Source organism: Podarcis cretensis (genome assembly GCF_951804945.1).
Source record: "Podarcis cretensis genome assembly, chromosome: 6".
Lineage (NCBI taxonomy): Eukaryota > Metazoa > Chordata > Lepidosauria > Squamata > Lacertidae > Podarcis > Podarcis cretensis.
Genome location: NC_137175.1, coordinates 2,476,339 through 2,499,424, shown reverse-complemented (window position 1 = coordinate 2,499,424; position 23,086 = coordinate 2,476,339). Strand labels below are relative to the sequence as shown.

At 45.5% G+C, this 23,086-nt stretch overlaps 1 protein-coding gene across 1 annotated transcript; it reads left to right on the top strand.

Moving 5' to 3' along the window:
- Positions 1 to 1,043: 1,043 nt before the first annotated feature.
- LOC307217748 (BPI fold-containing family B member 6-like) lies at positions 1,044 to 22,557 on the top strand. The gene is made up of 15 exons (XM_079979576.1): positions 1,044 to 1,225; positions 4,973 to 5,072; positions 6,795 to 6,899; positions 7,168 to 7,314; positions 8,780 to 8,843; positions 8,988 to 9,048; positions 10,354 to 10,445; positions 11,952 to 12,128; positions 12,882 to 12,926; positions 15,447 to 15,605; positions 16,015 to 16,088; positions 17,732 to 17,777; positions 19,920 to 19,983; positions 21,147 to 21,226; positions 22,209 to 22,557. The coding sequence occupies exons 1-15, from the start codon at positions 1,096 to 1,098 to the stop codon at positions 22,293 to 22,295; spliced, it is 1,431 nt and encodes a 476-aa protein (XP_079835702.1). The 5' UTR covers positions 1,044 to 1,095; the 3' UTR covers positions 22,296 to 22,557.
- Positions 22,558 to 23,086: the final 529 nt, after the last annotated feature.

Sequence of the window (23,086 nt, the reverse complement as noted above, 5' to 3'; positions counted from 1 at the left end):
ATTTTTTTTTTATTTATATCCCACCCTCCCCAGCCGAAGCCGGGCTCAGTTTAGTGTGGCAGCACCTGTACTTCAGGACTTTGTGCCTTTTGACACCCACTTAAAATATTTTTGTTTAGGCAAGGCTATCTCGGCATGGAGGCACGGAGATGCTTTAATGTGCTTTTAGCTTATGGTTGATTTTAATTTCTTCTTGACTGTTTATTGCTTTATTTTTATGGAATTGTTGCATGTCATGTGCTCTAATGCAAACAGAGCTATATCTCAGTGCAAACACGTCAAACAGTTTAAAGATGAAAATGAATAAAAACCACGTTGCAAAAATCATTCTTTAAATCTTTTAAATACTTAGTTCTAACTTTCTAGTCAACAGAGTTAAGTCTTTTATTTTACATTTTTGTAAACCACTCAGAAGTGTTTTTTTTAAAAACAATCAAGTGACATATAAACCTTGCTAAATAAATAAATGAAATATGGTGGGAAATAGAAAATGGTAGTAGATAGGTCTTTCAGTCTGAACGGAGAGGTGTGCTCTGCTTTATATGGCCTGTACAGAGTGAATCTAGGACTGCAGTGATGCATTTCACGCCTATCTTATTCAGGGACTGGACCTCTACTCTGTATAGCGTTTTGAGAATTCTGTCCCATTGCATCTGGTTTTCATCTTTTTGCAAATCACTTCGAGATTCTTGTGAATATAAAGCAGTTAAGAAATATTCTAAATAAATAAATAACTTCCCCTGGGGGAAAAAGCGGAGCCGATTGATTCATAGATCTTCTCAAAAGTAATTGCGGCTGCGTAAGAGCTCATTTGCTTCTCCCCGCAGACAAGTTAAAAATACAGCAATGGTGACTTAATGTTTTTGTGACTTAGACATTTAATTGAATGAAGAAATTCCGGCGACACATTTGAACTCACTTTTTGTGCACCCTCAAAGTCCCTCATTTTGGGTTCTAAATCTCAACCACCGTAATTCATTCATAAGCCAAACTAATAAGGTGTTGTGGGTTTGTTTTTTCCACGTTTGCTCCTTCCACCTCAGGTCCTCGGGTCCCGTCTTCTCCGTCTTCTTCCGTCCGTGGTGGTGACGCATCATGGGGCTCTGTCTCAAGGCAACACAGGTCTGCCTGCTGCTGCTGTTCTGCAGCCGGGCAGCCCTTTCTGACGAAACCTCCGAGTGCCGTCAGCCCATGGTGAAAATTGATAAGCATACAATAATGGTCGGTAAGTGACATAAACTTAAACATAAAGTTGTTGGATGTACAAATATGTCTCTCCTGGGAAGCAGTCGATCTGCCATGACTCCCAAACCAGTCCCTTTCGCTACCCTGAGAAAGAAGCGGATGAGGAAGGGAACAGGCTGTTCCACTTTCAGTGGGGGAGAAAGACCCTTATCCCCTTTCCCAAGCTCCTTCTGAACCGAGGATGTAGCTTGCTCAGACTCAGAGAACCAGTTCTTCCCTTACACACCATAAACGCAACATAAACCTAGCTCCCTAGGGAGGCAGGGCCAACCACTGGATAGACGGAGTCAGCTCTTTGCTGAGACAACATCTTCTGAAGCTCAGCCATTGGGAGCTGCTCAGGGAGATCTGCCTTCACCTTTGCCTGGACTTGACTCAGCCTTCTTGCCTGGTTAGACTAGACCGGCTTGACTAGGTTTTGGCTTCCGCTTCCCCTGCAAGCCCCACGCTTCAAGAGAAAAGGAAATATACCTCCCCAAAATCACCTCCATTGCAACTCAGTTAAAATGATTTAAATGGGAATAAAACACATCTTTCTGTTTTTGTGGTCCTTTAGAGACACATCAGATTTTCATACCAGACAGGCACATTGTTGCTGTTGTTTAGTCGTGTCCGACTCTTTGTGACCCCCTGGACCAGAGCACGCCAGGCCCTCCTGTCTTCCACTGCCTCCTGCAGTTTGGTCAGACTCATGTTTGTAGCTTCAAGAACACTGTCCCACCATCTCGTCCTCTGTCGTCCCCTTCTCCTTGTGCCCTCCATCTTTCCCAACATCAGGGTCTTTTCCAGGGACTCTTCTCTTCTCATGAGGTGGCCAAAGTCTTGGAGCCTCAGCTTCACGATCTGTCCTTCCAGTGAGCACTCAGGGCTGATTTCCTTCAGAATGGAGAGGTTTGGTCTTCTTGCAGTCCATGGGACTCTCAAGAGTCTCCTCCAGTACCAGAATTCAAAAGCATCAATTCTTCGGTGATCAGCCTTCTTTATGGTCCAGCTCTCACTTCCATACATCACTACTGGGAAAACCATAGCTTTTACTATACGGACCTTTGTTGGTAAGGTGATGTCTCTGCTTTTTAAGATGCTGTCTAGGTTTGCCATCGCCTTTCTCCCAAGGAGCAGACTGCTGTCACCATCTGCAGTGATCATGGAGCCCAAGAAAGTAAAATCTCTCACTGCCTCCATTTCTTCCCCTTCTATTTGCCAGGAGGTGGTGGGACCAGTAGCCATGATCTTCATTTTTTTGATGTTGAGCTTCAAACCATATTTTGCGTTCTCCTCTTTCACCCTCAATAAAAGGTTCTTTAATTCCTCCTCACTTTCTGCCATCAAGGTTGTGTCATCTGCATATCTGAGGTTGTTGATATTTCTTCCGGCAATCTTAATTCCGGCTAGGGATTCATCCAGCCCAGCCTTTCGCATGATGAATTCTGCATATAAGTTAAATAAGCAGGGAGACAATATACAGCCTTTCCCAATTTTGAACCAATCAGTTGTTCCATATCCAGTTCTAACTGTAGCTTCTTGTCCCACATAGAGATTTCTCAGGAGACAGATGAGGTGATCAGACACTCCCATTTCTTTAAGAACTTGCCATAGTTTGCTGTGGTCGACACAGTCAAAGGCTTCTGCATAGTCAATGAAGCAGAAGTAGATGTCTTTCTGGAACTCTCTAGCTTTCTCCATAATCCAGCGCATGTTTGCATTTTGGTCTCTGGTTCTTCTGCCCCTTCGAAATCCAGCTTGCATGAAATCCAGCTCGCAAGCTGGACTTTGAAGACAGGCACATTAGCACTCTCTATTCCCTATCCTGAACAATTTCCCCATGTCTTCTGTTATATAAGGAGAAGCTTGCAATGAGCTGAATTGATCAACCCACAGTTATGGATTAGTTATTAGTTAGACATGTCTGTTCACCCCTTTGCGTGTGGCGGCATTGCGGGACGGAGGAGGCTTCACTCGGCCCCCGACGTCAGAATTCAAACTGATGCCGATCAGGAACCGAATCCTAGCCTTGGCCCATTTAAGCAGCCAGCACCTGGGGCTCAGCTTGTTTGTTCCTGCAGGCCAAAGTATTTAGATTGCCCCATGCACAAGCCAAACCTCTTTCATCTGCATTCAATAAAGTTGTGGCCTGTTTTGACCCCAAACCCAGTCTTATTGGTCTCTTATTATACGGGTTGGGGTCCAACGCCTGGTCCTGCAAGTTGTGTTGACAGTGAATGCTTTTATTAACACCGATACGTTTAGTATCCTCAAATGTGAACCCGACACATTCTCATATTAATATCATTTAGGTGTTGTTAATATGTCTATGTAACCTATCCAGATATGCTTTTTTAAAAATAGCAACTGTTTTTATTTGATGCAGTTTTATTAGATGTTGCCAAAATTATTTTTCTTGATGATAGCAGACTGTGTTTCATCAAAATAATGGCGAAAGTTGCAACACTTGTGATTTATTGGATTCTTTTGTGTAGATGGATATTTTGCGGAATGAACCCTTCGTTTCTTTATTGTTATTTTTATTGAGAAAGCTTAGAAGAATATAGCTCCTTCAGAGGCAAAAAAATTAGTATAAATATCCTTTCCTTTGAGCATCTAACCCTTTTTCTTTCAAAAGGACTCATATTGCCTTTTGTGTGTGTTCTGGCCTTGGTAACTCAGAAAACTTATGATTTAATAAGGGCTTATCAGTTCTGCACCAGTATGCTAGATTTATAGTGTTAGGTTATATTTCATAATGTATATAAGCTGTTTCATAATGCTCTTCTGATCTCCTCTTCTGTAACGCTTGATTAAGTTTTACTTAGTGAAAGTAATATATTTGCTAAGCCTATGGGTCTAAGGGGCGCGGGTGGCGCTGTGGGTTAAACCAAAGAGCCTAGGACTTGCCGATCAGAAGGTCAGCGGTTTGAATCCCCGCGACAGGGTGAGCTCCTGTTGCTCGGTCCCTGCTCCTGCCAACCTAGCAGTTCGAAAGCACGTCAAAGTGCAAGTAGATAAATAGGTACTGCTCTGGCGGGAAGGTAAATGACCCCTGACCATTAGGTCCAGTCGTGGCCGACTCTGGGGTTGCAGCGCTCATCTCGCTTTATTGGCTGAGGGAGCCGGTGTACAGCTTCCGGGTCACGTGGCCAGCATGACTAAGCCGCTTCTGGCAAACCAGAGCAGCGCACGGAAACGCCGTTTACCTTCCCGCCAGAGTGGTACCTATTTATCTACTTGCACTTTGATGTGCTTTTGAACTGCTAGGTTGGCAGGAGCAGGGACCCAGTAATGGGAGCTCACCCGTCGTGGTGATTCGAACCGATGACCTTCTGCTCGGTAAGCCCTAGGCTCTGTGGTTTAACCCACAGCGCCACCCATGTCCCTGAAGTCATCATGTACCCAAACCTTATAAGGAAGCTTTACAAAGCCTGGTTAAAAATCTTGGTTAAACAAGAACCCTGACTAGACTTAACTCTTTAAAGGGGGGAAATTTAGAGAGGGGATGTCCTGCTAATAATAAGGTAAACGGAGGCTGGATGGTGATCTGTCAAGGATTCTTTAGTTGTGATTCCTGCGTTGCAGGGGGTTAGACTAGATGACTCTTGGTGTCCCTTCCAACTGCACAGTTCTACAATTCTAATAGTAATGGAGGAATGGCCTTACCTGTGGGCTGCCTCATAGTGAGCTATGGCAACCTGGCTCTGCTGGTCTAATTCACGGGCTGGCATATCTCTTTCAGCTGCCAAGAAATCCATGACTGACAGCAACATTATGGAGGAACTGGCAGAAGCTGCGGCCAAAAACCAGGGTGGCGCGAAAGCTATCAAAGGCATCAAAGGGTGAGGCATTTTGGGGAGGGGGGGCGCTATGTCAGCCTGTACCAACTGGAAGCGGACCTGGCATGCCAGTGCGCCAGTAGAAATGTGTTGAGAAGACCTTCTCTGGCGATCCCTTGCAGCCGCGTAAGATTGTCTTCCATGAATATGGTCTTAACGGTGTGTCCGTAGGTGACTGTGGAGGCCAGTTCTGGATCCACACGTCCTTCCACAGTGGGGACATTGGTTTCTAGGTGGGAGTTGATCACGGTGTGCATTTGCCAAGTGTGTCTTCCTCTTAGCATGTTTCTCCCTTGTGTCCTGAGTTCGAGTGTCTTCAAAGCCCAGGACACCCTTGGTAAAGGCTGTTCTCCAGCTGGAGCGCTCGCAGGCCAGTGTTACCACATTATCAGTCTTTATACCACATTTTTAAAGATTTGCCCTGAGTAAGTCTTTAAAGCTCTTTTGTTGACCACCAGCATTACACTTTCCATTTTAAAGTTCGGAATAGAGTAGTTGCTTTGGAAGATGATCATCAAGTATCTGCACGGCATGACCAGTCCAACGAAGTTGATGTTGAAGAATCATTGCTTCAACACTGGTGATTTTTGCTTCTTCCAGTATACTGGTATTAGTTCGCCTGTCTTCTCAAGTGATATAAAAAAATATGAAAAATATGTAAAAGTGCAGCTTTCTCCTGTTTGAAATGCAGAGTGTTTGAGGACCGGGACATTCGCAGGGAAACCAAAATACTTGTTTACAAAGCTGTTGTACTACCAACCTTACATGGACCACTTACAAACGCCATCTCCAACTCCTCAAAAGATTCCATCAATGGTGTCTTTGAAAAATCATACATATCACTTGGGAGGACAGGCGAACTAATGCCAGTGTACTAGAAGAAGTTGAGAAGATCAACACATATTTTAACTTGGCCCACGGAATGCTGTCCCTGTATGCAAAAACTATAAGTGACAGCCTCTTGCAATGACCTGTTTTAATGTTGTATTTTAATCCTGTTTCTAAGTTGTATTTCAGTCAATTTGTTTTTATATCGGGTGTTAGCCGCCCTGAGCCCGGTCTTGGCTGGGGAGGGCGGGGTATAAATATTATTATTATTATTATTATTTGGAAAGCACTGTCCTGTCACACAAACATTTGGGTCGGTATGGGGAAGGAATTTTATTTAAAAATGTATTGACTGGGGTAACAGCGTCTATAAAAATGCATACTTTATTGGGGATGGGTAAATACAACAATGCATTATATTAGGGAAAAACTGCTTTGCCAAAAATATGTAAATTTCGCAGAAGCGCATAGAAGCCTGTGCAGATTAGGAAATTTTTTCCCCACAGTGCTGATGATTTTTTTTGAGAGGACTTTTTAAAGAATAAATAAGTGATGTGGAAAATAAAGACTAGAAATAAAGAGAAGCTGATATATTTCTCCTAATTTATTCCCCAATGAGTTGCATTTTTTTATTTTATTTTATTTATTAAATTTCTATAACGCTGTCCACCTGAGGATCCCAGGGTGGTTTACACTATAAAAAACACAAAAAATGCATAATATAGTAACCTCCCCCTACCCCCCCACCCAGTTTTTGTTTTGGGGTCCCAGCGCTTTCCCCCAGAAAACCCTCATTTTACTATTGAATCAGAGCTTTACGCGCATGGCTGCTTAGACTTCATGCCTGTTCTTTCCATGGTCTCTCTGCTTCAATGCATTGTGTCTTTTGTCCCATAGGCTGAAAGTTAAAGATATCCAGCCCCCCAAGATTGAAATACGCTTGCATGAACCTGGGAACATCGAAATGCCAGTGGAAAGTCAGATAACAATTGCTGGGAAAAGGTGAGCAAGAACCTGCTTCCAAATACGGGGCAAGGTCTCAGAGGGTGGTTCGGAGAAAGACACAGCAGCAGTCCAGTCCTTTAGGTGACCCCAAGGATGCACTAGGTCAGGGGTGGCCAACATGGTGACCCCCAGAGTTTGATGGGCTCACTTCTCATCAGCCAGTAGATTCTGAATTTAGACAACGGTTTGGTCACTGTGAAGTGTGAGGGAGGGCCAAGTATGTCAGAAACTGCTGTCCCTAAGAACCAGATTTCATTTTGTGCAGCTTTATAGGTGGCACCATGGAGATCACGGTGAGATCAAAAATGACAACAGTCAGCTGCATGGAATACGATGACAATAAAGAACTCAGGTTGAAAGCAAAGAGTTGTAATGTGGAGCTGATAAGCTGCAAAACCAACCTTCCCAGCAGGTGAGTCCCAGCAAGATTCCAAGGAAGAGCCTTGAATTCTGCTCTGGCCAGCAGTCCAGTTCTCTGCAGTCCATATTTTTCTGAGTATGCAGAATAGGGGTGTTTTCCTCCTGTGTTTTTTGATGGCAGCATCCAGTCGAAAGGTTTCCCATCGCTATTGGTCTGCAAGGCATTCCCTGAGCAGGCAAAGCTGCTCTGTGTTGCCAGTTGCCCCGTCTTAGGAGCCAGACTCCCCCTGCCAACTGCTATCAGAAGGGACAGAGAAGGAAATTGTGTTCGTCATTGTGGCGATCACACAGGGTCCCCAGACATTTGAGCTTCCTGCAGCCAATGGGAAGCCGGCCAGCGTCACCAAAGGCGGTCCCCGCTCTGCTCCACGCTGGTTTAGTGTGGTGCATGGAAGCCCATGGGCCTTAGGTTGTCAACTCCTGCCATAGATGGTTTCATTAGCCAAAGGCCTGCGAGAAGAGGGATGTTTTTGCCTGGTGTTTAAAGACATGCGATGAATACACCATGTAAACCTCCTTAGCATGCTTTCAACCAGAGGGTAGAAAACAAGTCATGATTCGCAGGAGGTACCGTATTTTTCGCTCTATAGGACACACCTTTTCCTCTCCAAAAATTAGGGGGAAATGTGTGTGCGTCCTATAGAGGGAATGCAGGCTGCGTGGCTAAGCCCAAAGCCAGAACCCCACTGCTCTGCGGAGGCTTCAAAGGCTGTGCTCTGGGAGCTCCAGGCAGCTATCTGCAAGCCTTCCAAGCGCAGCAGGAGTTCCCGCTGCACTTGGAAGGCTTGCGGATAGCTGCCTGTTCTGGGGTTTGGGGTCGGGGGAAGCTCGAGCTTCCCCCGCCCCAGCCCCGTGGCTGAAAACAAAGCCAAGACAGCAAGCGGGATCCACCCCACTCACTGTCTTGGCTTCTGCCAAAGCCGTGCGCAGCCTCTCCCGGCTGGAGAGGTTGCGCGTGGTTAAAGAGGAAGCCAAGACAGCCAGCGGGATGGATCCCACTTGCTGTCTTGGCTTCTTTGCTTTTTGGGGCTGGGGGGGGGGGAAATAAGATTCCCCCCCTTGATTTCCCCCCCTAAAAACTAGGTGCGCCCTATGGTCCGGTGCGCCTTATGGAGCGAAAAATACGGTATTTGTATTTGCTCCCCAGCAGGGATAAAAGTAGCTTCCCTGGAGACTGGGGTTGGGGTGTTGGCACAGGACAAGTGGAAGTGTGGACAAGTTGTTAGATACCCTCTGGAGGAAAAAGACCCCCAAAAAACTTCAATTCATTGGTGAACAGAAGTTCCCTGGGCATTGCTGGTCTCAAAACCTATGAGGATGGCTGTGTATCAATGGCAACTCTTATTAAAAGCAGCCGCATTCATAGGTTTTGATGCCAGGAAAGAAGCGATGGCTCTTGTTCTCAGCTCAGATCTCCCAACACCTCGTGTTCACGAAGTCCCTTTACCTCCCCACAGCATGCTTCCGAAGATTGTGAACAAATTTCTTAATTCTACCCTCACTAAAGTCCTCCCCGGCATGGTAAGTCTGATGGACCTGAAAGAGAACTTATGGGGGTGGTCTGTTGAGGTTGTGCAGAAATATGCTTGGTGCACAGCTCACATGGAAACATGTTAATAGCAGCTGAGTCCGCTTCAATGCCCTTCGGGTTTCTCTCTCTTCTAGATGTGCCCAGCAGCAGACAAAGTGCTTCTACACATAGAAGAGAAAATGAAGAAAGCATTTGGTAAGCTCAGCTGGCACCTTCTACGCCAGCCTTGGTCAACCTGTGCCCTCTGGGAGTGTTGGTCTTCAGCTCCCAGCCAGTGTAGTCCAAAATGCCTGGAGGGCACCAGGTTGACCAAGGCTGTTTGTTCTATACTGCTCCTTTTAACTCTTAAAAACTGGTGGCTCGGTTCAGGTCAGTGCCCCAGGTATGTGGCGAACTAGGACCAAGATGACCCACAAGCTTTATGAATGAAGGACCCTGTTCATTCCGCTATATATAACCCAGGTGGTTATCTGAATATGGATTTAAACAAACAGCTCCTCCAGTGGTCCTCAACCTGTCCACAGTTCTTTCCACTTTGACTTACTTGCCAAGGAAATCCTGCGCATTGCAATGGGAATCTTGCAAGTGGGCATTCGGCAGAGAATGTGCACATTCATTTTTCTCAGACTAAAGTCAGACAGAGCCGTAGCTTTGGAAAAGAGCTCAGGCACCAAAGCTACGGCCTCTGGAATCCTTCTTTCTTAGCAACCTGTTCTGGCTTATCATAGAATCTATGACAAAGTTGGAAGGGACCCCAAGAGTCATCCAGTCAACCCCCTCCCCTGTAGTAGTAGTAGTAGTAGTAGTAATAATAATAATAATAATAATAATAATAATAATAATAATAATTTATTTGCACCTTGCCCATCTGGCTGGGTTTCCCCAGCCACTCTGGGCAGCTTCCAACAAAGATTAAAAATATAGCAAAATGAAGGAATCTCAACTAAAGCATCCATGGCACCCATGGTCTTCCGACCTCTGCTTAAAAACCTCCACAACCTCCCAAGGGAGATGACACATACCTTTCCTCCATTCTTTCCAGGCACAGCCTGTGGTTTAAAGCTCAGTGTCCACGTACCCTTGTTTTTGCTCTGGGCTTTCCCCATGAAAACCTGCTCTTTAAAACTCAATCGGAGCAAACAGCAATCTGAGGGAAACCCAAAGACGTTTGCTCCAATTGAGCGCTAAAGAGCAGATTTTTGCAGGGAAAGCTCAGGGTGATGATGATGATGATGATGTTTGGACTTGGAGCTTTCAAGCATGGACCTGTGCCTGGAAAGGGCAGGGCAAAAGGTGAGTGCAAATAAGCCCCGAGTCAGATTTATTCATGGAGGAAGACATTATTCTGCCAGGGCAGTAGCCTAAGGACTTAGGAATTGCCTTGCAGGAGTGGACGGGCTTCCAGGAAGCCTCAGGCAAGGTGTGAAGGCAATAGTTACATCGCCCATGGTTATTTGCCCTGTCAGATGCTGCAAATCATTTTCCATGTCATTTCCCCAGAGGAATGCCCTATCGGTGATCGGGGAACAATGCAGTATACAATGGACGGCCTGCCAGAAGTATATGATGGCTCCTTGAACATGAAGTTCAAGGTAAGTGTGGATAGCTCTGCTGTGTGCCAGTTATATCTTCTTGCACTTAGTACCACTTTTCATGATCTTTCAGAGCCTCCCCCCTTTCTATGAATTGAAATTACCCAGTGAAGACTCTTAAAGGAGCGAACCAAGAGGTGTTCCCATTCTGCAGCCTGTACCCCTTGACTTTGAGAAAAGCAGGGGATCTGCTCAGCTGTGAAGCAGAGGCAGAAGGTTATAGGAACATGTGAAAAGCCCTGCTGGATCATACCAAAGGCCCGTCTAGTCCAACATATTGTTAGCCAGTTTTATTTGGAACCGTGGAGTCATAGAATTGTAGAGTTCAGTATATCTGAAAGAGCGTCTCCACCCCCATTGTTCTACCCAGACACTGAGGTCCAGCGCCAAGAGCCTTCTGGTGGTTCCCTCACTGTGAGAAGTGAAGTTACAGGGAACCAGGCAGAGGGCCTTCTTGGTGGCAGCATCTGCCCTGTGGAACGCCCTCCCACCAGATGTCAAAGAGAAAAACAGCTACCAGAATTTTAGAAGACATCTGAAGGCAGCCCTTTTTAGGGAAGTTTTTAATGTTTGATGTATTTTAATATTTTGTTGGAAGCCGCCCAGAGTGGCTGGGGAAGCCCAGCCAGATGGGCGGGGTATAAATTATTAACAACAACAACAACAACAACAACAACAATAATAATTATAGAGTTGGAAGGGACCCTGAGGGTCATTCAGTCGAACCGCCTGCAATGTGGGAATAACAGCTAAAGAATCCATGACAGATGGCCATCCAACCATTGCTGAAAAACCTCCAAGGAAGGTTTTTCCTTTCAAGGGAGACCATTCCACTGTCAGAAAGTTCTTCCTGACTTCAGTCAGAAACTTCTTCTTTGTAACATGAGTGCTACCCATAGAGCAGGAGAAAACAAGCTTGCTCCATCTTCCATGGGACAACCCTATAGATATTTGAAGATGGCTCTCGTACCATCTCTCAGTCTCCTCTTTTCCAGGCTAAACATTCCCAACCCCCCCCAACCATTCCTTATGATGAGAGCCAGCGTGGTGTAGTGGTTAAGAGCGGTAGACTCGTAATCTGGGGAACCAGGTTCACTTCCTTGCTTCTCCCCATGCAGCTGCTGGGTGACCTTGGGCTAGTCACACTTCTCGGTGGCCCCCCAAATTTCTTACCCAGCCTTCACCGTAAGAATAGTTTGGTTCCTGAAAATATGTATCTGAAGTGTCAAAGGCCAGGGCAAATAGGTTCATGTTCAGCATGCAATGGAAACTAGATAATGAAGGAGCCAGGTTCACCTCTGTGGGGAGGGAATGCCACAACTCAGGGGCTGCCACAGAGAAGGCCCTGTCAAGGAGGATGTAATTCACCCACATACTTGGAAATGACCAAAAGAACAAAGAAAAAAGAAGGTGGCCAAGGTCCTACATCCCATTGAATGTAAATGTGGATTATGCTTTTGGGTTGTTTTCAAATGATGCAACCATTATTCTTACCTTCTCCTTTAGCCAGTGGTCCGTGACAGAGATGGAAATGAAATTCCAAATGTCTGTGAAGCACCAGGTTCTGAAGGTTCTTCCGCAAGACCTGATGGCATTACTGAAGTCATCATACCAACGGGTATCCTGAACACTGTGCTGGAACTATTCAAGAAAGACATGGACTGCGACGCTACTAGTGACTCGGTGAGTGAGCAGATATTTGATTCCTTGAATCTGTTGGCGTGTCCACTTCTGTGCCTGTGACAGAATTTCCTCTAAAGGTGATGCACCATTAATTCTGACTGGAGAACGTCAGCGGTGGCTGCTGTCAGAGCAGAGGTTCTCCTATCCTCCTGACAGTGGCGTTTCTGCAGCTCACCTGGATGGGGCAAAGAAGACCAGTGCTGAGGTCAAGGCTATATGGATGAACCAGTGGAATTGGCTCTGTTGGTTCCGACTTTGCCGCTGCCCCGCCTAGGGATGGGAGTTAATTTCAGTTTCTTGTAGGTTCTCATATTTCTGGTCTTCAGTCTTCAGACACAGCCAGAGATCAGGGATATCAAGAGGTAGGAAGTAGGTGGAGATTTGCTGAGTGGCACTTTGAGGCAAGCAAGAGTGGATCATTTGAAAGCGTTCACAACTAGAACTGCTGGTTTTAGGTTCCCTTTTGTTACTGGAGCCATCTGGCTGCTTGCAAGCTTTCCGGAATTTGCCATTGGATGATGAGTTTGTACCTTTGAAAAAGAAACATTTCCACTTGCATTTGCAAATAATGATTTCCACTGACCAAGCCTAGGCTCCACCACTACTGAAAGCAGAATTCCCTGCTTTTGTGGCATCTCTTCACATTGCTCCCCTGGGCTCTGCCTTTGAAACAAGCTGTTCCGACTTTTGGATGGAGCCACTGCTGCGTTTAAAGCTGTCCATTCATGTGGTTTTTCCTCACTCTTTTGGCAGATTTCTGATCTAACAGTGGGCAAGATGAAAGAAATGATACCAGGGGTGAGTTCTCACTGCTTATCGCAACGCTTCTGTCAGGCAACTGCCATCAGGTCAGAGGTGAGAGGGGGGAGGGCAGTTGTGTTATGGGGAACCTCTGAAGGTCTTGCGAAGCAGCTCCTCCTCTGGCGAGGAGGAAAGACCCACCTCCAGTGGAGAGGAGGTGGTGGGACCAGGGGATGCTAGGGAGAGCCCCAGCACCGAGGCTGAGCAAGCCGGAGAAGAGGGAAGTACCCCTTTGCCAGTGCCCAGTCTGCGCAGTAGGTTTCGGCACAAGGAGGGGAGGAGAAGGATGGGGGTCACAAGACTGTTATGCTGGAGGAGGTACAAGGACTGCCCACTCCCAGACATGAACTTGTGACGCTCTTCACTGTAAATTGGTAAAGGTAAAGGGACCCCTGACCATTAGGTTGTGAGCTCATTTCGCTTTATTGGCCGAGGGAGCCAGTGTACAGATGTCATGTGGCCAGCATGACTAAGCCGCTTCTGGCGAACCAGAGCAGCGCACGGAAACACCGTTTACCTTCCCGCCAGAGTGGTACCTATTTATCTACTGGCACTTTGACGTGCTTTCGAACTGCTAGGTTGGCAGGAGCAGGGACTGAACAACGGGAGCTCACCCTGTCGCGGGGATTCGAACCGCCGACCTTCTGATCGGCAAGTCCTAGGCTCTGTGGTTTAGCCCACAGTGCCACCCGCATCCCTTCACTGTAAATAGGTTGTACTAATAATAAAGCCTGGAAAAGACAGGTTGGAGTCTTGCCTGTTTGCTCTCGAGCAACCACACCACCACCTGACAACTGCCATTGAGAGATCTGTCTGGGGGAAGAAAGGCTGCGTCTGGTCGTTCTTCAGGAAGGTTGAATTCTGAGGGGGCAGAAACCCCTGTGAAACAACCCTTTGATTTGCAGCCATAACAGGGGTGCCAACCTGACTAAAATATTAGGGGGTCAGGTAAGCCCCACCCCACACAATCAATCACATGATGTAGTGTTCACACACCATTAGAGTGGCCATGCCCATCAACTTTGGGGTGACTCAGCCACCTCAAATATTTTTTCCCTTTTCTTTTTTATTGGTTTTCACATATTACATTACAATACAGATGTACCAAAGCCAACACCATTTCCTCCCCATCCCCCCATACATTTACATTTATAGTTTCTCAATCCATCATATTATTCTTTTATCCTTCCTCTCACTTCCCTCCGTCCCCACTTGATTTCCTCCAATACAATTCACAATAATCTTTGCATTCTACAATCTTCTCAAATCATCTATATATTCTTATTATCTTTCCTTACTAATTTTTCTTCCATCCAGTACTTCACATTTTAATCTAGGCAGTATCTTTTTTTGAGCAATATTTTGCCATATATTCATCAAAACATTTCCACTCCTTTTTAAATTTTTGATTCGACTGATTTGATTTGACGGACTCTCACAAGCGGGTTGGGGAAAGTGCTCTGACACTGACACCCACCCACCCCTCAAATATTTTAGTGGGGCTGAATACCCCATGGCCCCTAGGCACTGGCTCCTATGAGCCACAGTGTGATTGGGTGAAAAATTTATTCCCTTGACGTTCTGCTGCAGATTCATTGTGAAGGCCTCACATCTTCTCAACCAATTAACAAATGATCCGAAGAACTCAGTATAAGAAGAGCATCTGCTGATCAGGCCAATGGCCCATTTGGTCAAGCATCCTGTTTTCACAGGGGCCAGCCCATTATGGAAAACCTGGAAACTCTTCCACTTGCCCCACCACTTCCCTCCCGGAATCGGAACATAACGTCTGCAGAAACCGGGGTCAGGGACAGCAGCCAAGCAAACTACGTATATCAGAGCCTTAGAGAAGCATCTTCAGACAACACAAGCTTAATGATAGGTTCCCAAGAACAAACGTAGCGCATGTTCTCAGAATGCACTCAATATCCCACCCCCAAACAGAAAGTGCCAGAACACTGGCCCTTCTTAGTTCAAGAATGACCAGCATCTTAAATATAAATGTAATGGGGCAGTTGAAAGTTGTTCAGGGCTGAGAGGATGACACCCTGTGATTTTCTTTGGTCTTTGATAACATTTGATATCCCCCACTACAGTGGTACCTCCGGGTGCAAACGGGATCCGTTCCGGAGCCCCGGTCGCATCCTGAAGCGAAAGCAACCTGCGTCTGCACGTGTGCGGCTCGCGTTTTGCCACTTCCGCACATGCGTGTGACATCATTTAGACCGCCTGCGCATGCGCGAGCGGCAAAACCAGGAAGTAACGCACTCCGTTGCTTCTGGGTCGCCGCAGAACGCAACCTGAAAATACTTAACTTGAAGCACATATATCCCAAGGTATGACTGTATTTAAAAAAGGCCTTTGGGAAATATTGAATGGGTGGCAATACCTGAGTCGACAGAGGAGGAGGAGGAGGAAGAGGAGGAGGACTAGACTTGGAATAAGAATACCTGCAAGAGCTTTTGGTTCTCTCCTCCCTTACACTGCTGCTTTTAATTGCATTCTGACTTCCTGCAGCTTCCAGATATGGACCCCTCAAAGAAAGTGAAGTTGGAAATCAGATCTGTAGAAACACCCAAGGTTCGCATTGAAGACGGCAAAAGTGTCATGGCAATCCATTCGACAATAGACGTCAAAACAGACCCAGACAACGAACCCGTCTGCACCATAGACATGGTAGGCAGAATTTATGTCTCACTCCCAGGGGCCAGCAGTTCCTGACATGTTTTCCTTGCGCTGCCTCCCCTGCTGGGCTTTCCCCCCACAAGCCCCCCCTGCCCCCTCCCCAAAACATATTCAGGATTTGAATGAACTGAGCAGGTATTTCACCCCAGGTTTTCCAGACGCCTGGTGCCACATTTTAGAAACTGGCTGATAAAGTTAAAAAAAGTCACTAGGATTTCTGGCCTCATTGCTAGTTTGCACATCAACAGCTGGACATTTCTCCCTCCCTCGCACACACACACACCCCTTTAAAACATTTGCAAAGGGTGGAGCCTTTGTCATTTTCTCCCTCTGCTGCAGACTTGCATCACTTTGGAGGGCAATGTGTTCACTTGGGCTTCCTTCTGTTGTTCCATTGCAGGAGCACAAATGGGATGCTGGCTATGAGCAGCTCAACGATACCATGAAAGTCTTCTTGCAACCGGAAGCGGGCAGGTACTGAGCTGAGTATTCTTCCCGTCCTTCAACAAATCCTCAGTTGAAGAAGATGGTCTGCGGGCCTTTTCCAAGTCTATGGCTGTTTTTTTACATGAGGTTTAAAACATTGTTTTTTCTAGGGATGTAAGAAGCAGCCCTGGGCCCATTCAAACCCCTTAAACATTCTCGTTTCTTTTATTCCATTTCTTTTATCACATTTCTTGTTATGTGAAATTTCAGTGGCGGGTCTGAACATGTGCACTTAAAACCTTGATTAGTCATTCTGCTCATCTGCTCATTAGAATCACAATTGCTGCTTCCTTTCAGTAGCAGAGAGGGCACAGTTCATGGCATTTTCCTCTCACACTCATGAAGACCGCCCCCCCCCCCATTTTGGTGGCATACATGAGGCTGGGCTTTTCCCCCACAAGGCATCCCTTCCAGATCCATATTTAAGCTCAGAATGAGCTGAGCAGGTATTTCCACCCTGTTTCAGTTTTGCTGGCATCCAATCAGTGATCTGTTCCATTGCATCCTGTCGTTTGCATTTTCTGTATACAGTACAAGATACATGCCGTACTCTTTACACCAGGCATGGCCAAACTTGGCCCTCCGGCTGTTTTGGGACTACAATTCCCAGCATCACTGATCCTGTTAGCTAGGGGTGATGGGAGTTGTAGTCCCAAAACATCTGGAGGGCAAAGTTTGGCCATGCCTCCTTTACACCAAATAGACACTTTTCAATTCTGTTTGGTGCGTTCACTAGGGTGACACAATTTATGGGTGAATCTCTTATGAAGTACAGTCATACCTCGGGTTGAAGTAGCTTCGGGTTAAGCATTTTTGGGTTGCGACCCAGAAGTATGGATCCCGTTCGCATCCGGAGGTACCACTCTACATGTATTTTCACATGTACTTCTTGTACACCAAAAACCCAAAGCAAAATGTGTGCTGTCCGACTGGGGGTTCTAGTCCAATCCAAAAGCTAGTTTGGGAATATAGTGGTGCCTCGCAAGACGAAATTAATCCGTTCCACGAGTCTCTTCGTCTTGCGGTTTTTTCATCTTGCGAAGCACGGCTATTAGTGGCTTAGTGGCTTAGCAGCTATTAGCGGCTTAGCGGCTTAGCGGCTATTAACGGCTTAGCGGCTTAGTGGCTTAGCGGCTATTAACGGCTTAGCGGCTTTAAGAAAAAGGAAACAAACTCGCAAGAACTCGCAAGACGTTTCGTCTTGCGAAGCAAGCCCATAGGGAAATTTGTCTTGCGGAACGACTCAAAAAACGGAAAACCCTTTCGTCTAGCGAGTTTTTCGTCTTGCAAGGCATTCGTCTTGTGGGGCACCACTGTATGTGGATCAGGTTGGTCCTCTCCAAAAATGGAAGGAAATGAATTCCTTCCTCTCTCAAGCTCCCTGCAACTTCCCCTGCATCACATGAAGGGGAGAGGGCCTTTCTTTTGTCCGTCTTGAATCTACAGCCCTTTTGTGGAAGAAGTACGGGGCGTTGAGGAAGGATTTGAAGGGAGGTGAGAGGAGGAAAGCAGTAGTGGAAACCTTCAATACGACAAATAATGAAATATCACTAAGCACAAGAAAGCAGCCAAGGAGGAAGCGATGGAGACACTGGCATGTCCTCACCTGCTGCCTTTCTTTCGTTTTGCAGGACAACAGCAATATCTGTGACTTCTCCCTCAGTCGGCGACATAAATGTAAGTGTGAGGTTGTCTTGGGATACTCAAGAGGACACACGGAATTGCTGTCTTATCTTTTGAAGTATTTAAGGCATGGTGGGGAACTTCAGGTCCTGGAACCAAATATGGCCTTTCAGAAACATCGCCTAGACCACCCCACCTCTGCTCTTCTCCACACCCTCCTTGAGATAGAAATTCTTCATGAAATAGTGGCTTTAGCCCTGTGAGAGATTCTCTGGTATACAATTGCATGCAGCCTGAACAGGAATTCTTCAAGATGGCAGGTCCCAGGAGGTTGTGCCTCAACATCTCAAGAGGCTTTCTAGAGAATTCCCACATTGTGCTCTGGGAACTTTTTCCCTTCTAACGTTTGCTCCATCCTGATCAGTGATCCGAACACCTGCCTTGCCTGTGTGTAAGGTCTCATGTTTGATCTCCGCTGTTGAAAGGATCTCAGGTTGTGGATCTCAACCATGGGAGGGAGGTAGTCCATTCATTTGTCCTCCAGCACAAAGCAACTTCCCCTCTTATAATAATGATCCATACTTAAAGGTAAAGGGACCCCTGACCATTAGGTCCAGTTGTGGCCGACTCTGGGGTTGCGGCGCTCATCTCGCTTTGTTGGCCGAGGGAGCCGGCATGCAGCTTCCGGGTCATGTGGCCAGAATGACTAAGCCACTTCTGGCGAACCAGAGCAGCGCACGGAAACACCGTTTACCTTCCCGCCGGAGCGGTACCTATTTATCTACTTGCACTTTGAGGTGCTTTCAAACTGCTAGGTTGGCAGGAGCAGGGACCGAGCAACGGGAGCTCACCTCGTTGTGGGGATTTGAACCACCGACCTTCTGATCAGCAAGCCCTAGGCTCTGTGGTTTAACCCACAGCGCCACCCGCGTCCCATACTTAGGGATCCATACTTAGGGGCCATCAACTCACCAAGAAACTTGCCTGGCTCCTTCAGCAATGGAAACACCCCAGACTCAGTACAGTATTTCAATAGAGTAGGTTTTGTAAATATTGTTTTAATTCTAAAGAGCACATATTGATATAGGAATGTATTAGATAAAATGTAAAGTAATATACAATAATAAGAGTACATTCATTTGTAAAAAAGGAATATACAACAGGATAGACAGGAAGTCTAGTGTGTTGGTATGTATATGATTTTTTTGGGGGGGATTTGTTTTTGTTTTTTCTCTTTCTTTTTTCTTTTTTGTTGTTTCATTTTCTTTCTAGGTATATAAAATTTTATATAATTTTTGTATACATGTTGGAAATTATATTATAGAAAGTCCTGTAATGTAATATGACAACATTTACCAATGTAATATAAGAATGTTAACAAAGAAATAAAATGCATACTCAAATAATAATAATAATAATAATAATAATAATAATAATAATAATTCTATTAGAGTTTAATTGCTTTTCAATTGTTTTCATATTTTATCCATGTTGTTTTATTTTCTGTGAGCCATCTTGATTCCTGGTTTAAGAAAAGGGCAGGATAGATAGAAATGTTGTTGTTGTTGTTGTCGTCCCCTTACTTGAGTGTGGAGGACTAACACTGATTTCATATGCAGTTTGTGTATCAACCATAATGTTTTTTTTTTAATAATATTTATTAAATTTTATATAACCAATAAAAGACATTCATAATAACATAATATTTTCCATTATCCACATTTCATTCTCCACTTTGGACTTCCTCACATCTCTTGTTCCTGCTTTCTAAACATAAATTTTACCAGCAAATTATTAACTTGATTTAATTCATATAATATAATTTTCCAATATTTAATGTCTCAAATTTTGAGATTTAACATACTCTTATTAAAACTTAATCATAATATATTAATTATCCCAAATTTAACTTTTCATCTTCCGATTGAATTTAAATTTATATTCTTTATAACTAGTTTGTTGAAGCCATGTTTTTGCTAATCTTACATCTTTCATAACAATCATACAATTTACAATATTTTTGTAAATAGTCCTTGAATTTCTTCCAGTCTTCCTCCACCAGTTCTTCTCCCAGGTCTCGGATTCTGCCCGTCATCTCCGCCAGTTCCATATAGTCTATCAGTTGCATCTGCCATTCTTCCAGTGTGGGTAATGTGTATCAACCATAATGAAGACTTCCTCTTCCTCTTGTTTTAGGAAGACCAACTAAAGGAATATATGCAGAATGCCATAGCCAGCAATTGCGTCCCAGGGATGAATGGTAAGATGATAATAATAATAATAATAATTAATAATAATTTATTTATTTATACCCTGCCCATCTGGCTGGGTTTCCAGCAACTCTGGGCGACTTCCAACAAAATATTAAAATACAACAGTCCTTCAGATATTAAAAGCTCCCCAAATCAGCACTGCCTTCACATGTGATGTTTGCTTAGGGTGGTTGCCATATTTCAAACAGTGAAAATCTGGACAGAAAAGCTGTAGATCTTTTTTTTTATTTTTAGTTTTGCACAAAGTTGTTGAGCTGTGTTGGCAAATTCCCTGTTTTTGAGGGAAATCACCAAAAACTACACTGCTGACATGCGTTGCCATACGTACCGATTTCCCCAGACATTTTTGCAATTCGCACCCAGATGCTGCTTCTGACTGCAGTATTCTGGATATGTCCGGAAGGGCTCATTCCTACGTACGTTTTGTTCCCTCCATGCTTTCCAGGCCCAGGTCCACGTTTTCCCCAGTCTGTGTCTGAGTGCTCCTTGCCCCTCCAATCTCCCTAGAAAAACCTGCTCTTTAACTCTGAATCAGAACAAATGGCAACTTGGGTTTTCCGCCTGAAGGTGCTGCATAGGCAGGAGAAGGGTTTTGGCAGTACAATGACTTCAGCCTTCAGAAGAAAGACCTTAAAAATAAGGGATCAGCAGCCAAAATAAGGGATTTTCCAAGCACAGATATGTTCAACTTCTGAGCCCCTCCAAGCCAAAGGCAGAAAGCCCAGCCAGCAGCCAAACGAAGCCTCAGGTGGTGGTTCCCACAGCGCAGCAACCCGGCAAAGGGGATGCAGCAAGGAAAACCACCGTCACCTCTCCGCTGGGAAGCGCTGAGCAAAGGCGAGTCCCCTGGCAACGCAGCCGATTTGATTGGCACAAGGCATGCAAGCTCCACCCCCCAGTCGTTCTTAGACTCCTTATTGGGTGAACAATGCAGCCAAGCAACACAGTTGGCCGGCAGGGAGGGAGGGAGAGGAGTTGCTTCCTTCAAAACTCGGGAAATTTAAGGGACATCATTAATAAGGGACAGCAGCGGGACACAGTGCTGGGATAAGGGACTTTCCCGCCTGATAAGGGACGGTTGACAGCTATGAGTAAGACTTCCTGCCACTCTCTCTAAAGCCAACGCGACTTTCTTCTTTGCACTTTCCAGGTGCCCTGGAAAAGAACCAGATGAAAATGCCCAACCTGATGGGGGCTGACTATAATCATTCTGCATTCAAGATGGTGGAGGTCAGTGTGGGGCAATGCGCTTGCCAGCCTTGCGTTGGCTTTTCCTTCCTGCGTGGTTGTCTGATGAACAAGCAGGCTGGTTTAAGTTTGAGCTATGAGATCCCTGCATTGCAGAGGGGTTGGACTAGATGACCCCCAGGGTCCCTTCCAACTCAACCGTCCTACGATTCCATGACCCCTGTACTCCAGCCACTTGGAAACAGCCTGAACTTTGTGTGTTGTGTCCCGTTGGTGTCATGGTGGTGGCATTTGTGCCCCCTTTTTGATAAAAAATACTCTGCAGAGGTGAGGGGGGCAAAAAAATAGGGGGTCAAGGAGTTGGGATACTGCCGGGGAGATGGGGGCATTTGGCAGGCCTCCAGCTGGCTCCAGCCACCAGCCACCAGCCGGGCGATCTCCAATTCCCGGTACAGCATCAATCAGCAACACGAGCCTCAGATATGTTTAGAGACTCGGCACGCTCTTATCAGCAGAGTGAATAAATCCTCACAACAGAAGTGGCGGACAGAGACATGTGTGCACATTATTTACAGCAATTTATTCAGCATAGTTCAGGAACAAAGGAAAAACATGTCTGCTTCCCTTCGTCTCCAGCAAGCAGCAACAGCAAAAGCAATATACAAACAGAAGTTCCCAGCAGACTTGTGCTGGAAGTAAACAGGCATGTGACACAACAGTCATGCCTGTTCCTCTTAAGGTGGAACAGAACTATATCCTAACACAAGGAGGGTCAGTTGGCGAAAGAGTGAGAAATGTCCCTATTTCCATTTGAGGAATGTTGGAGGATATGATATTAGCTGTGCCCCCCAAACAGATTCAGGACAAGATCTGAGTTGGTCCAGCATGGGTTGGCCTGATTTTTTGGGTGAGAGACAGATTGAGGCCATGGGACAGATTGGGTTGTGGTTGAAAGGACATACAGAGCCCTTGTTTTTTTAAAAAATGTGGCAATCCTAATGGCTTCCCCCCGCCACCTTTGCAGGGTGTCGTGATCATTGAAGTGGACCACAGCAACGTTGAGGACGATTCCATGGTGCACTTGGAGAAGTTTAAAAACATGTCTGTTTAAAAAGAGGCCAGAGACCTGCACCTGCATCCCAGAGGATCCCACTTGATCCAAAACAAAAACAGTACATCCACCTAGAATGGGTCCCTCCCAACTCTACAATTCGATCTGGAGTGGGCAGTGATTGGAGAACTCTTCTTCCTCGCCTGCCTGATAAACACTCACCCCCATTCCCAGCTCTCTAGGCTGTAGCTCTCTGTCCAGAGGCTCGGTATGATATTTTGCGGGTTCCTTCAATAAAATAACCCATGTTTCCTCTTCTGCATTTCTTTTGTTTTCCTTTGGCCAGAAGCATGCCAGGAATCTGTGGATGTTCAGAAACATGAACGTCATGTCAATGAGTTGGGCTGAGTGTCCACGCAATTCTGAAGACAGAAGCAGGCAAGCTTTTCCAGCGGTTCACTATAGGCTGCTTCCTGTGAGATTTTGCTCTGTTATTTATTTTTTAAAAGACATTCACATATTGCTTAATCCCTCACACTTCTAAGCTGTGGACAGAAAGACAAATCATGCATGAAACGAACTGAAAAAACTATATTGTAAACTGAAACACTACCTTAAAATGCCTGATGGAACAAGATCCACAGGCTTTGGTCCACAACACTGAACAGATGGCCGCTAGCAGTTACAAAACATATTTCAAAAAGTAAAGGACCAGGACACTCCAAAATTGTTGAATTCTTATTTATTTAAAGGATACACCAAAAGCACACACAATTGATTGACTTGCCTAAGATCCAGGATAAAGTGCCACCTTTCGGAAACCCACCCAGATGTCAATTCCGCCTTTGAAA

Excerpts from the sequence above, each read along its gene's own strand:
- LOC307217748 (XM_079979576.1), top strand. The coding sequence starts at position 1,096 with ATGGGGCTCTGTCTCAAGGCAACACAGGTCTGCCTGCTGCTGCTGTTC. Across the intron at positions 10,446-11,951 it reads CCTTGAACATGAAGTTCAAG|CCAGTGGTCCGTGACAGAGA; the intron begins GTAAGTGTGGAT and ends CTTCTCCTTTAG. Across the intron at positions 15,606-16,014 it reads CCGTCTGCACCATAGACATG|GAGCACAAATGGGATGCTGG; the intron begins GTAGGCAGAATT and ends GTTCCATTGCAG.